This window comes from Anopheles gambiae, chromosome 2 (genome assembly GCF_943734735.2).
Source record: "Anopheles gambiae chromosome 2, idAnoGambNW_F1_1, whole genome shotgun sequence".
Classification (NCBI taxonomy): domain Eukaryota; kingdom Metazoa; phylum Arthropoda; class Insecta; order Diptera; family Culicidae; genus Anopheles; species Anopheles gambiae.
In genome coordinates this window covers 93,486,466-93,501,980 of record NC_064601.1, presented here as the reverse complement: position 1 = coordinate 93,501,980, position 15,515 = coordinate 93,486,466, and the positions used below count along the sequence as shown (strand labels likewise).

The following is a 15,515-nucleotide window of genomic DNA, read 5'->3' as shown; positions in this document are numbered from 1 at the left end:
CGGTTATCGGCATCAGTTGTCGCTTGTCCATCTAATCAGTTATCACTGCTTCGCGGAGCCACGTTCTCAGTATACTCAGTACTCTCACAAACCCCACCCCAAAACCTCACAATGAAAACCATCATTGCTTTCGCTTTCGTCGTCGCCCTGGCCCTGGCCGCCCCGCTCGATGACTCCAAGAACGCCCAGATCCTGAAGTACGAGAACGACAACATCGGTGTCGATGGATACAAGTTTGCGTAAGTGTGGTTTTCGCCATCCTGGCAACGGAGTTTTGTCAGTGAATACGAAAGATTTCAACAGGCGCGCTAAGCGACGAACCACCCCCTCGGTGTTCCGTCCGAGTGGAAGTGATCGGTTTTAGTTGGTTTGCTCTCTTCTGTTTTTTTTTGTGTGCGTGAATACGTTAATTGCTTACGACATACGAGCGAGATTGAAGAGTGTGAAGCAACCGTGCGCACGGTCTCAAATCTGCACCAATTGCGCTCCTGGCTCACGGTTTGTTTGTTCATTATATGAGCGGTTGCATTCACGGTTACTGCTACGGCTCGGAGTTTGTGTTTGTTTTATCATTTTGTCATCAGCCGACCGTGCGTCTCCCGGAGGCACCATTGAGCAACCCGTAGTCGTAGTTGATCTCGACCACACCCATATCAATGTTTATCTTTCTATTTCACGACCAAAAAAACAGGCAGCAGTTATTTTTTCTCACAAAACGCGTTCTTCTTTCCACAGCTTCGAGACCAGCGATGGCCACCAGCGCCAGGAGCAGGCGGAGCTGAAGAAGCTGGGCGATGATGTGGAGGCCCTGGTCGTCCGTGGCTCGTACTCGTTCACCGGTGACGATGGTCAGGTGTACACCGTCAACTACGTCGCCGACGAGAACGGATTCCAGCCGGAGGGTGCCCATCTGCCAACGGTTTAAGTCGTGAACAGGCCCTGCAACAGGCCCTACCAAGCCACCAAACAACACCAAACAAAGTCTTTAAAAAAAAACCGTGCACCATATTTCCATCGCTAGCGATGGACTTTGGGTGCACCAGAACACCACACGACCCGCGAAACCGAGACGAATAGTAACGAACATCGGTGAGGACGCGTCCGTTTTGTCGCGGGGATGTAGATTTTTGAACTTTTCTGCACGCTATCGAACACACGCTTTCAACGCACTCCAACGAATCCCTTTCGTTCTCGAACGATTTTTGTGTACATTTTTGCGTTTAAAGTATCGTTTTTTTTACTCTACATAATCTCCTTACTTGTTAAGTGAAATCCTCACCGAAAATACAGCACACAAGTTACCAGCAGGACAAACAACCCCGCTTACAGGCACCAGGGTCTAGAGGCCAAAGATGCTTCGGGCAATGGCGTGCACTCACACACACACAGCAACGTAAAATACTCACACACTGAGCAGACGTAGTGCTCGCGAATGTACAATTTGCCATACCGAGCTGTTTGTAATGACAGTTTACCGAAATACATCTATTGGGGAGAAACAAATCGTGTAGAAAATGCAAGAGTCTTTCTTTGTCCGAAAACAAAAACAAACAAACCTTCGAGATTCGTTGAAATATTCTCCACCTCGCTGCAATCATTAGGAGTTAAACGATGTCGGAACCTGGTCGAAAATACCTGTTATGATAAACACACCGAAAGGTTGCTTTTTTCCAGCCAAACCGAGCCCTTCTTCACGCAGCAATTAACCTCCGCCGAAATTAACATCATTCACTCATTGCTCAATGTTGAGTGTGTGTGGAAATTTAAATTTAATGGCTCAAAAGACACCATACACACACACCAACGCGTGAAGCAGGGAACCCTTTTGCCAGCCACCTCTGGGACGAATAATTAATATCATTCACATCTAAACCCTCTCTCTCTCTCTCTCTCTCTCTCTCTCTCTCTCTCGCTCTCCCCAGAAAAGGCCACCCCACGCTAGTTCACCCTCGAAGCCGGGTTGAACTTTATTCTACAGCGAATTTCCATAAATCGTTATCAAAATAACTTTATGAGCAAGGGTTGTGAAGCTTTTCGTGGAGCCTACCCCGCACCAGGGTCGTGCGATACGGAATCGTGAATCGGTTCGTTAAGATGCGTGTGCTGTGGGGATGATTTTTCCGTTTTTAGTTCAAGGTAAGGCAAGGCCATCAAACGATCGATCGCCTTGGCGGGGTTAAAGGATTTACTGTACCGCGCAGCTGCTAATGAGATGCAGTTTAACCCGCTTTTGGACCATCTTTAGGCGTCAGTGTGACTAGCAATAAGGGGGAATATGATTTAGGGATTGTGGAATGTGTCGCCACGCTCTGAGAGCACCCAATGTGGGTGCGAGAATCAGTGAGGTGTGATGGACAATATTGCATCAGGATGTATAAGCTTTAAGCTTGTTGAATTGATTTAAAGAGTCTTTTCCGGTTGGTTTTGATTTAAACTAGCATAAAACAGTGGATTACGATTTACTATAGCTACTTTTCAATTGGACATGGCTTCAAATATAAATAAGTAATCTTCAGTGCCGGTCTGGTGGTACAGTCGTGAACTCGTACGACTTAACAACATGCCCGTCACGGGTTCTAGCCCCGAATGGATCGTGCCCCCATTCGTAGGACTGACTATCATTCTATGTAAGTCCAGTGAAAGCCTAGCCCATTCGTGGTACAGGCAGGCCTTGACCGACAACCTATACAATGTCATACATAGGGTAGCATACAATGTTTCCCACGATTTATTGGTCAGCTCCCATGATTTTTTGGTGCGTTCCTACGATTTTTTTATCGTATCCCATGGATTTTTGGTTCGTTCCCATAAATTATCGGTATCGTTCAATTGGATTTCAGTACAAATAAACCAAAACAATCTGGGAAACGGAGAAAAAAAAAATGGGAACGCACCAAAAAAATTTGGGAGCCAACCAAAAATTGATCGGAACCAACCAATAAATCGTGGGAAACCCGGATTACAGGGTTCCTATATTATGGAACAGAGTATACGGTATTATATTGTCGAACACAAGTTAAAGAGAAAACATAGTTTATTTTCTTAACAAAACCTCTGATACACGTTAAGTATTTTTTAATTTGAAATTATTTTCGAAATTCAAGAGCTTTCCCGCTACCCGTGCTTTTTCGAACTCGGCGCTTTAATGAAGCTTTCAATGAGCTGTGTAACGCTACGTAACGCTCGATCAAAAGCTTCAGTGTTGATCATCGCATTTCAGATGCTGCTTAGATCATTCGCTTATGAAGACGTCAATACTAAACGTTACAATAACCGATGAAACGGCTCCTCCTCCCAACAGGCATTTCTCACGCTGTTCACCTTGTGGTACCATATTGTTGCATAAATAACGCACTGAATGATCATTGCCTGATCACATAGCCTGTGACACATGATCGATAGGCTAGTTAAATTGTTGAGCCGCTTCATTTTGTCAAACAAGCAATGATCATTTATCAACGCAGGCCGTGTTTTCTTTGCATAAGCTGTCTTCGATGCAATTTATCGTGAAGAATATGCACAAACCCCACCCAGCGCACCAGCGAGACTGGTTTATTTTCTGGTCCGTTTCGGAATGCATCTTGCAAACATGATTTGCGTATCAAAATAGGTAACTAAAACCGACACCACACGCCTGTCACGCCATAAAACGGCACAGGTTTTGGCCCCAAAATTCTGCCAACCAGAGGGCAATAAATGTGCCGTTTGATGGCTCAACTTGTTTCATCGATCGCACAGCTTAACGATGCACCAACGCTTGGTGGGTATGCTGATACGTTTTGTTCAATAATTCAAAGCGGGTTTTATTAGCAAATAATGTGTCAGCAAAGAAAAAAAGAACTTCACAAAACAACATTCTACTTTCCGATTAACAAAACGATTCAGACACAAATGATCGATCTACACCTGCGTAGTGCGCTCTTCCTTCCGTATCTCAACTACCGGGTTCAACCCCCGTGGTCCCCGTATGTCAAGTGTCAAGAGTAGCTGCATTTCTACCACATTTGGCAACACGTTTCGCGTTGTTGCGTTTTGATTCACACTCTACCGCGTAAAAGATAAGCCTAAGCGGAGCTATGCTGCGTCCCGGTAACGCGTGTCTTTCCCGTACTTCTCGCCAAAAATGTGCGGCAAAAGATCGAAATAGCTGTCGCAAGACCTTACCATCGCCGGTCGGCAAGGTATCGAATCCGAGAAAGGAAACCTTTCGAGCCTAACGGATTTCAACGCAGCGTGTGAGCGCAACATCGCGTTGAACAACAATCGAAGCATATCGCTGGAAGGATGGGATGAAGAGCTAGAGGTGTTTTCCCTGCGGCTTCTCCGATAACAATTAATCACCGTTGCGTGGCTGTGAAATCTGACCCGCGGAGGTGAAGAATGCATGCAACAGAACAACACTTCCGAAATCCGAAGCTACCGGACTGGCGTCCAGTCCGGCGCGCGCTGCTTTACGATGAATTGTGCGCCATTTGTCACGATTGCACCTCGGAACAATGTGTGCAAAAGGTGCATTTTAACACCTCGCGCCGATACGCATCTAGGAAGCGCCGATGGCAAACAGGTGGAAAGTTATTGCTGAGAATACTTTTAATCGGTTTCATCACGTTCGTGTACAGTTTATCACATTTGCATCTGTGCCATGTAATGGTAGCATATGCAATCAGAAGATGTGTGTGTGTATTAGTAAAAACATGCATGGTTTACTTCTTAAAACTAAAATGTGTTACAAACAATGTTCTTTTCAATAAAATGTACAAATATTTTGAATAATTCAATGTGGCACAGAAATTGCAGGAATAAATAAAATTGATTTTTCTTCAAAAACTTAGTTAATCAATCTCAACTAGAAATCCATCTCATCTGATACCTCTTCTTATACCAATCATATCTATTACGCTCATCTTCATCATCGAAAGATCCCTTCCTGATCGGTCCGCTGCATAAGCACCCCTCTCTAAAGCTCATTACTTCTTGTCGTCACCGACACCGACGTCATCAAACTATGCAAAAACGACCACATCACAAACACCCGTACACAATACTATCAAGCAGTGGTCGGAAAAGTGGGCGCAAGCGGAGAGGGATTGCGGTAAAGATGCGCCACAGGCTCCACCGCTCCACGCACTCGGTGGGGTCGTCGCTTTTCATCGCCGTTAGCGAGCCCGAATCGAAGTTGTCGAGAACTGCCGAACATTGCAACCCAACCAAAACGTTCTGGACCGTCGCCCGGGTAACAGGTCACAGGTGTTTGCGGGTATCGTACACTATTCCGCAAACTCTAGGCTAGTGGATGGTGTGAAGAGGTCAGCCTAGTAGTGCTTGTGGATGGATGTGCTGAAACTGTGTGTGAGTCAACAGAATTGGAAACAAGTTATGCTAGTGCTGTGATACATGATTATGAACAGTGTTTAAGTGGACTGGTGGCTAAGTAAAAGCGAATAGTCTTTGAGCTAGAAAGAGTTACTAGTGCTGTAAGGATAGTGAAAACGAAAGTGATATTATTCCTGCTTCATAATGGAGACTAAGGTTTTGGTAAGAAATTTTTCGGTGTTTTTTTTTTGTTATTTTCAAAAATATCCTACTATTCCTAAAAACCACAAACAAAAATCCACCTGTTGATCAATATTTATCTTCTCACAAGATGTGTGTGATTTATGTAAATGAAAGGCGTTATTAAATCATTCATATGAGACCTCTTAAGTTCATCGCATTCACACGTGGCCAATTAAGGGAGCCACATACATAATTTTTACGATCATAATTCTCGACTCTTTCCTTGGTTTTGGTGTTGTTGTTTTTTCCAAACACTCCTAAAACCATCAATTGCTGTTTATTAATACAACCAGCACCCAGCCCATCGCCAGTCTGCTCCTCAGTGCTCATAAAACGAACGTGCGCGCCCACGATCATTTGATCCCCAATACTGTGCGGCTCTCGAACGTGTCAACGGTTCATTTGGACAGTTCCTCAGTGCCGCAGTGGCAGATGGTAGTAAACAAATTTACATAAACTACAATTTGCACCTGTAAATAGCATTATTCTTCATCTTGGGGCGCTTGGGGCTCGGTGGCATGCTCTTGACAAGCAGTACATGATGGGATTATACCCATTCGTCAACCGTATGCCATCAGGGTGCAATGAAAACGAAACCCTCCCTTCTTGTTGAGGTATGGAATTCCATATCTATGCCAAGAGAGGAATCAAGGCAGATCCGGGTGCGAATAGACAGCATGTTTCGCCACACAAATAGATAAATCAAATAGGAAGATGTCTGCTGGAATCTGCAAAAAAGTACGGAAATTAAATTACTTATTTTGAAGTTGTTTTATTCCTTATTTGGAACCATTTTTAGTTAGTTTATTGAAAATTCCCGTTACTTTCGAATTAAAAGTCTACAACTGAGGTCTCTGAAAAGGCTAGCAGAATCTCAAACTGTGCCAGCCGGACACGCTAGGAAGCAGGGATAGCAAGAATTGAGCAAATATTTGACAAACAACGGTTTGCCGGGTGACTTCTGCGATTGCATCATACGGCAATTTTAATGATTTTTTTTTCTCTCGTCAGTACCTCCCATCAATGCGTGTTATTTGCGTGTTGGTTTGCGAAAACACAAATTTGCAAGCAGCACGGTAGGCAACGCGGCCAAGACAAGCAATGGGATTTGCATGATATTATTACCAATGGTGAAATATGTTCCCAAAATATGACCAGTTTTACACGAACTTCATGACTTCATGTTCTCTACTCGATAGTATATTTAAGAGCAAATCAAAACAGTAAATACATTAGAAATGCATCTGCAAGTACATCCAACAGCGCTGGAAAGCAAACTAGAGCACCCGGAGTGTGTTTGATCAAGCAATTGGCGCACAAACGCCATGTGCGCTACATCATTTTCACGAGCATCACTTCACACCCAAACGCCTCGGCATCATTGCCAGTGTGGCGGTTACCGCGGCTCTGTCTGACCTTAAACGATCTTTATCGATCGATAACAATGCGAATGCGATAGTGACATTGTTGCAACAATGCCCGTTTGCAGTGAGGTTCCGTGACATCTGTCGCGTCGTAAAAGGACCCGCGGATGAAGCCATCGCTAATCCGCATTCGGTTGTGCCTTTGCCTTCCCGAAACAGCGACAAAAACGCAAACCCCCTTCGAGATGTGAAATGTCATCTTCGCTCCAGGCTCACGAAATGTGCAACCAGCCGCGGTGTGCAACGATACGCGTCGACCTAGCGCACCGTTCCATTCATCAGTTCGCGGCAGATCATATCACCGATCGAAACGATCGATCGTCTTTTCCCGCTCCCCTCCCGGTCTCCCGGGGATCGACGCTCAAGATCGTGTTTAGCATATGCACATAAATATCAGCACCCTCAAACCTGCTCCCCGGGTGTGGAAAGTGGAAGGAAGATGCACACGTTCAAACAACGATAAGTACACACAATGATACCGCGAGCGTGCGCTACGCGGCACTTACTACCACGGGGGGAAAGAGATAGGGGAACAAACCTCTAATCCCCAGAGACGACCATTCCAGTCTATATCGCGCCGGCTTGTGGTCGTCATCAGCATGTTCTTTTCCCTTTCGTTGGAGGAGAGATGAAGAGACACGATCCGATCGCGTCCATCATCGACACCTTCAGCGGCGCGCGCAGCCCTCTCTCGGGGATGCAGCAGCAGCAGCAGTGACATCGGCGTTGCGCGCGCGGCGTCTCGTTAGAGTTAATTATTCACAAACAGCAACTACTGGACCGAGCCCCGTTCAAGGGTGAGGCTACATACGCTGGATGTGTTGGCTGGCTCTGGGTTAGGGCGCGAGTGTGTACAACAGAACACAGTCCAAGAGGAGATCGTGATTTCTTTACATGCCGGAGATCAAGAACGAAGATGTACGATCGCGAATGAAGATGCTTGTACAAATAGATTTCGTGTCGTTTCCAGCTCCAAACCAGGGACTGTATGTGCATATATATAGTAATTGCATTCATAATTTTAATATGTTTGTTTGCCTCTTATTATCCGCCTTTTTCGTTAATGTACTGAAAACTTAAACACTCGTCAAATTCAAAAACTCATTCACCTGTAGCGAGAGTTCGAATCCAGAAAAGATTCGATTCAACGTCCCCTTGTATGTGGAGCCGCACACTTATCCACAGCACCATCAGAACATTCTGAAATATCGACGCAATTAAACAAACAAACATGAATTAAAATTGGCCGTACTCAACAGTTCCCTGTAATCTAATATGTCAGAGATCAATCTTCGTTTCTCTGCTTCTAACAACTCCGATCTAATCATCATCACCTACCAAATTATGTGATAGGATTAAATTTAAATCAATAAACCATTTCGTCGATTTAATAGCTCACACGATAACGGTAGCGTTGGCGATCTATCGACATCAAAGTTCATCACTTGCCCCATAATCCTCTAAGCTCTATTAACGCAGCCATCCCCATTACCGCCCGTAATGGGTTAACATGAAATTGGCCAACTACCGAAAGATTTATGTGCCATACATATTCAACACCGACCGACCGAAGATGATTGCCACGCTTTGCACCCCGTTCTGCCGCTGCGTGACTCACTGCCCTGCCACGGTACGGCACCTGTGCGCATACATTCTCGCTTATGTCATTCGCCAGTTCGATTGGATTCCGGTACTATCAGCACGCATGCGGGGAAGGCCCGGCCCGGGAGTTCAGGGTGAGATCTTTATGAACTTTTCAACCCACGTCCGAAAAACCGCTTCCTCGCATCGCCGCCGCTGCTGCGGTGTGTCTCACGGCTATAAATCGAACAACGTTTTATTGACAGCGACCACCCCGGCGGGTCAACCTTAACCCGATCGATGGTCGTTTGGAAGATAATTTTATCAAAAAACGCATGGAAAGATTCACTAATAAAGTTGGAGAGTTTTCGGGCTAGAGAATTGATGCAAACTGCAACAAACTGAGATGAAGATGTTTTGCATCACTGCCCGTGGATCGCCCGAATCAAATGGGCAAGATCACATTAACTTTTGCACTTTTTAGTCAACCGACCGGTAAGGCTATCGGAATGTTTGGGAACGAGCGAATTGAGTCGCATGCGAACGAAAACGAAATGATGAGTTGTTTAGTTTTCCGTATGGTAAAGACCACATTTTGGCAAACAAATCATCTAGCCTAGCCGGACTGCGCGTTGTGGTCAGCGATAATGGTGATAGCCTCACTTTCCTGTTGCCGTAGATGGTGCGGACAACACCAGGCCATGAAGAGGATACAATAACGCATCTTCGTACGAGTTAAGCCCATTATTACCAACGCTAGCCTAACCTGTCTATCAACGCGTTTTATTTCAGATAATCATCCTGCTGCTCTTAACGATGGTGCGTGCCGCGTCCAAATACTACGACGGTCCGATACGCCCGTACGAGTTCGGCTTCAACATCGAAGGACATCAGCACAGGAAGGAATCTAAAGGTTTGCTGCGGATTGCCATCCCCAATTGCTGATTGCTGATCTACCGCATTGTCTTGACCGCCATTCTCCTTCCCCACCATACTATTTTGTTTTGCAGATAAAAACGGAATCATTATGGGCGAGTTCGGGTTCATTACGGCCGATAATGTCTACCACGTCACGGTGTACGCGACCGATGCGGACGGCAACTTTAAAATTGTCAGCATGAAGAACTATAAACTCGGACCAACCACACTGCCTCCTCCTCCTCCTCCACCACCATCGCCACCACCACCCACCACCACTACACCCGCTCCAACGACTACCTCAACCACACCGCAACCGTTCCGCATAATCACCACCGCCAAACCGATCGTCCCGCTGACCACGCCGAAACCCTCCAGCGTGGCCACCTGCTCGGGATGCAAAATCCCAGAACCACCGGTACCGTCCACGCAGCCCCCGCTGCCCGAAACGAGCACCCTGTACGTGCCACCGTTTAAAATCGTCAACAAGAACGACCTTGAACCGGTGGGCGGAGGTAAAGCAACGCCCGGCTCAATGGTGACCACAACGGCCGGGTCGGTCAGCGGGCCGGCCGAGCCACCGCCCGATGTGCCCCAGAAGCTGGTCGAATCGAAGGGATCGAAGGAAGGGTCGGAGCGTCAGCAGCAGGGTGGAGGGTCGGGCACGAGCTCAGCTGCAAACGTAACTGCTGGGGAGCGGAGCGAACAGAGGAAAGAGCCGAACAGATCGAAGGGGCAAACGAGCGGCGAACGAAAAGCGCCGAAAGGTATGCAATGTGCAGCACATCATTTAAAATCGAGGAAGCTTTATCGACCCAGTCGACATACGCTTGGGAACTTGCCGTTTGAAGCACTCACAGACACTTTTAATGACATTTAAACACACTTTTTCACATTATTCTCGTTTTTGTACTCATTTTAGAAGATCAACCTCAATCACAGTCCCGCTCAGAGGCACCGAAAAAGGACGGCCGTGGGTCCACCGGCACCGATAAGGACGATCCGATGAAGCTGATCGAGATACACACTGCCAACATGATCCAGCACATCCTGAACGGGCTGCTGTACCGGTTCAACTACACCGCCGGCTACCACGGCCACCACGAGCAGGGCGACCGGCAGGGCAATAAGGAGGGCGGCTACTATTCCATCGGGCGGGACGGCATCCGGCGCGGCGTTAGCTATAAGGCGAACGAGTTTGGCTACCAGCCGCACATCAAGTTCGAAAAGGTCAGCCCGGAGGAGACGCCCCGCGAGGAGACGGAAAAGCAGGCGGGGTTGAAAGGGTTCGACTTTAAGTGGTTTTACGGTTCGTAATGGGATGCTGCATCCAGATTCCTTTTTGTATTGTAACTACTAAAAATACTCAACTCGATCTTGTGTGACGGGAAAAGGAATGTTATAACACTGCCTCCCTCCCATTTGTAACAGTCCTCTGCCACAGGTGATTGTATCCTTGTTGAAAGTAAAGTAAGAGTGGCTAGCAAATGTAAATGTAAAACCAGGATAAACGCAGGGAGCGAAACACTGAGGATGAAGCATTCAAAAGCGAAAAGAAAGGAATGTAAGACAAAACACGCGCTCTGTTTCATATGTTAAACGCTGCGATATGCTAATAAAAGTGATAGGAAGGTAAGCCTTCAGTAACAAACGGGTTGGTGTGCTTTCGTCCAAGGTTTCGTCCGAAAATACATTCCAAAAAACCAGCCCCAAGTCAGTTTGTTTGCTGAATTGCGACTACTTTTACCGATTGCAACATAGCTTTACTTTCAAGGTGATAATTTTGAAACTTACTACATACTAATCACTCAAAGTCAATCTGTCACTCAGAACCTTGCTTCGCTTTGCTTTGCACTCAGAACACAAATTCCCAAAGATGCATTTGTGCATCATTCCCGTTTCCCAGCTACAATCGACACCATATTTGGCCGACTGTTGATTGGTTTGTTAGTCATCGCCCGCACAAATGCTCATCGCCACAAAAGACACAAAACGAAAGCAAACACTGCGTTCGTTGCTCTCGTCCAACGGGAGAACCGATAATTAGTATCCAAGAATGGAACCAGCCCACTAATACGACTCACATTCTGCACGTTCATTGACCATGACAGTGACACTGCGGCAAGGTAACCGTAAAAGGAGACGCCCACGCCGGTTTGTCTTTCGCTTCCCGAAAGAAAAAAAAAACACCAAAAACAAAACCGTTTAAGAGGACAGGAGGTAGTTCGCGGCACAATGGACACAATGTAACCAGATGAACTGTTCCAAACGGAATTATTCCGACGCCATTGCCGAAACTGATGTCCCCAAAAACCAGCCAGCGGAATGGATACTGACCGGATAAGATAAAGCTGACAGTTTTGTTGAACTTTATCCCATATTCCGACTTTTCGTCGGGCGACGGGGTAAATTTCTGCAACTGTTCTGAAAGCGGGAACATTCAGCGGAGTTACGTCAGCCGTAACAAATCGGATCAATAATCGGCCAAGCCAGGACATGGGCCAAGCTTCCGCGAGCTCAAGAGCTGTCGTGTGAAGGAACAAATGGCGCAGTTCTATGACTCTGTGCAACCCCTTTGGGGCGATCAAAGCTCAAACTGTCAGCGGCATGAAATTGTAGCGCCCGCACTCTCCTGCTGCAGGGTCAACTGAGCGTGGGCAGTGAGCGCTGGCTGGAGGAGGTAGTTAGTGTTGTACACATGCGTAGGATTTGTGGTTCAAACTGTGTATGTGTGTGTGTGTGTACGGAAACATTCCACCGAACCGAAAGGGGGTCCGTCAGCATCCAGTGCCTTCGGAGGTGTCAGTCGCCCCAAAAGAATGGATTCAATCGCGATTGGAACTTGTCGGGACAGGCAGATATGGACAACGGCCCGGTAAAGTGGTCCCAGGAGACACACACCGGAGCTAGCAAGAATTGGCTGGTAGTAGAAGCGTTACAAATGGTTTGGCTTTTGCCCTGTAAGTGTCATATCGAGGCTTGTACTGAAACACCACCCACATTGTGGGGGGTAATTTTTCTCCCCAGTTGACCAGACAGTTGTTCCCGTCCCGGATCTTGCCGAGCAGCGCATAAATCGAGCAAGTTCTGCTGCAAGATTAATAGCTCTAGTTCCGTCTAGTGTTGCTGATAACCCTTGCTTCTTTTATGTATAAATGTGTAAACTATTTGCCTGTGCTTTTTTGCATAAAATTGCACGCTCCACACCATAGCGCAAATTGTCCTCCATTTATTATAAACCACCACAAATTTAGGTCATTTACGCACGCCGTAGCTTCCTGTAAAGGTGCAGAGACGCCTTTCACAGCGCGCCTTTGAACCCTGTCCCTGTTACACGATTGCCAGCTGGAAGTATTGCCTCGTTTTGCGCTCAAGTCGGTAGCCGGTAATGTCTCACTCATGCGCCGATAGCAACGGATTGGCGAACCCGAGGTACGCACTCATCATACTTGAGGCCATTCTCAGCAAACGGTAAATCACCATGTTCAGTGGTACTTCAGCGCTGTTTGTTCTGCCGTTGAAAGTGCTTCCTTCTTCTGCGTAACGAGAGCAGTAGTGCATTGCACAAGTTGGAGATCGTTCTAAATAGATGGCGTGAGAAATTTTTAACAATTATTTACTTTTACCCAACGGAAGCTGACAGAAGGATGTAGAACAAGCGCAGAATAAACTGCAACGATCATCGATTAGCATTGAAGTTGCACGCGCATGAGGTCACCGAGCTCGCGCTCGATCGTACGCGGCTGAACCCCGTCCGGCGTTCGTCATCACCACGTGCCTCGGAGATCAATTTTTTACTCACTCCCTTTTGGTGCTTCGCAATCGATATGTTGGTCGTTCGCGCTCCCCCTTTTTTTTCAATTCACCAATAATTACCGTCCAAAGAGCGGGGGGTGACAAGGGTTTCGTTTTTTTTCTTTCATTAATTTGTTGACAGGCGGGATGTCGGGGAGGGCATGTCGGGTTGCGCCTGCATATGAAATATGCATCGAGCGTTTAATATCATGGCCAAGGCTAAGCCCGTTCAGCACCATCGAACAAACGACCCCAAACGACAGTCCAATAGGCGCGTGGTGGTGAGGCGCGGGAAGCATAGGTGGTCGGCGCTGAATGCTTCCGCTTATGTAACACGAGCAGCGGAACTATCGCAAGAAAACGGTGGCCGTGTGTGCTGTTGTTGCTGTTGCGAGCGCGCGCGTCCGCGCGTGCATAACATCCGATGTCACTGTTGGGCGTTGGAAGTGTTTGCTGCCGCGGGAAGCCGCTCAATTAACACGATCGTTTACTCGAACCAGTCGTCCGAATCATTGATTTAAACCCGAATAAAAAACACAATAAAAGTTTGAAGAATTGTACACAAATTGTTCGTCACAAATCCTGCCCCCCAAACTGATCGATGTATGTCACGCGCTCCTTAAAAGTCCCACCTTCACTACCACTAACACTTTCGCCTTTTGGGAAGCGTTCCACTCGGCCAGTGCTCTTCCACACTCTTCCGGCTCGTCAACGGCGTTCGCCGATACTCTTCGATCACGTTTTCTGCTTACTTTATCGCCTGTACGTGCCTGGCAAAAGGGTTCCGGAAAGGATCATTGTCAACGGCTGCTTGTTGCTGCTGTCCCATTACCAGCCACAAATGCAAAAATCCAGCGAAAGTACTAATTCGCACACAACCGGCCACCTGATGCGACTGTTAATCGGATTGAGCTGCCCGGAATGTTGGGTGAGCACTTTCGACCGTTACAACCAGTACCGTTGCTGCACTGGGTTAAAAGCAGTGATAGGCAATCCTGAAGAGTAAGCTGAAGCTTTTCAATTTTAAAAAAGAACTCCTCATATCCAGTCGATCAACTTCAATGATGTCATACGCGAATGGAATGTGTTCCATCCATTCGGAAGGTCACTTATTATTGTGGGCTTTAATTTACGTGAGCCGATTGCAAACACTTCAAACCGATTCTATTATTCTAACCACTCTGCTCGAAAACAAATTAAACCAATTGCTCCATTCCGATTGCTTTATTAGGCATTCTTCAAACAGGGAAGACACTGCATCTTAGAACGCCAACGGTATAGCATTGCATGCAAATTAGAACCTCGTACGTCCTCTGCAAAGCTCTTATTCTTGCCATGCCGCTCTGACAAGGCGTGCAATTCGTGAAGGTCGTTACAAACCTATTCCACCACTCGGAATACACCATCAACAAAGCTGCCCAACTTCCCGAAATGGTTCCTCTGTCCCGCTGTGGTTATAATGTATAATTTTACCTGAAGGGTGTGCGCTGACTGTACTGAAACGAAGACGACACTTTTCCCCCGCCTCTGGCGCACACGGTCAACTAAATCCGATCACAAACTCGACTCAACTTTCGCCTAACTAAACGCGCCAACTAACTTATTATTGGCATGGCGGAACGGCCCAAACAATGCACGAGGCACACTGTAGTACAACACGCCGTGGATTCGACCGTTAATTGTGTGCTGGGTGGTGTTTTGCTACCAATGACTCATCCTATGAATCCCCACGCACAAAAATGCTGGAAACGAATCCGTGTCCGTGCTGGTTACATTCTTGTCGGAATTGTGCGAAAAGCCCTGTTCTCTCTTTCTCCTAGACCCGATCGCGATACGGATGTAGTGTGCATAGGGAAGGAAAGTGTCTACGTTTTATTGATTTGCGCATGAGCCTTGTTTTGCACCCCCGGGAGAAGAGCATCACATCACCCACAAAAGCGCTGTGCAAATTCGAATGGTGTGCAGATGGCATTCGTGTGGCGGGTTCGTCGCTTATCGCTGTTTAATGCAATTCTTTGTTACTTTTGCAGCGTGGGTCTGCCCGGTCTGCAACACTGTGTCTAGTGTAGCTGGCTTATCGCAGCTGTCTTGCTGGTAGAAGCATTCCTCTCGATGTACATTTTAATTGCATTTCGCTTGTCCACGAAGAGAGGAAAATAAATGCATAAATCTAAGGACAGCAACTAACGAGCATCACTTATCTAAGAAAGTGCTTGTTTGCAATGCTTGGTACAACTTACT

At 46.8% G+C, this 15,515-nt stretch overlaps 2 protein-coding genes across 2 annotated transcripts; both read left to right on the top strand.

Annotated features, from left to right (window-relative positions):
* On the top strand, positions 1-1,503 carry LOC1276666 (flexible cuticle protein 12). Its single transcript, XM_316036.3, has 2 exons — positions 1-239; positions 736-1,503. The coding sequence occupies exons 1-2, from the start codon at positions 112-114 to the stop codon at positions 923-925; spliced, it is 318 nt and encodes a 105-aa protein (XP_316036.1). The 5' UTR covers positions 1-111; the 3' UTR covers positions 926-1,503.
* A 3,691-nt stretch (positions 1,504-5,194) lies between these two features.
* Positions 5,195-11,149, top strand: LOC3290081 (protein lethal(3)malignant blood neoplasm 1). Its single transcript, XM_556672.4, has 4 exons — positions 5,195-5,535; positions 9,354-9,474; positions 9,572-10,246; positions 10,402-11,149. Exons 1-4 carry the CDS (start codon positions 5,518-5,520, stop codon positions 10,794-10,796), a joined length of 1,209 nt encoding a protein of 402 aa, XP_556672.4. The 5' UTR covers positions 5,195-5,517; the 3' UTR covers positions 10,797-11,149.
* Positions 11,150-15,515: the final 4,366 nt, after the last annotated feature.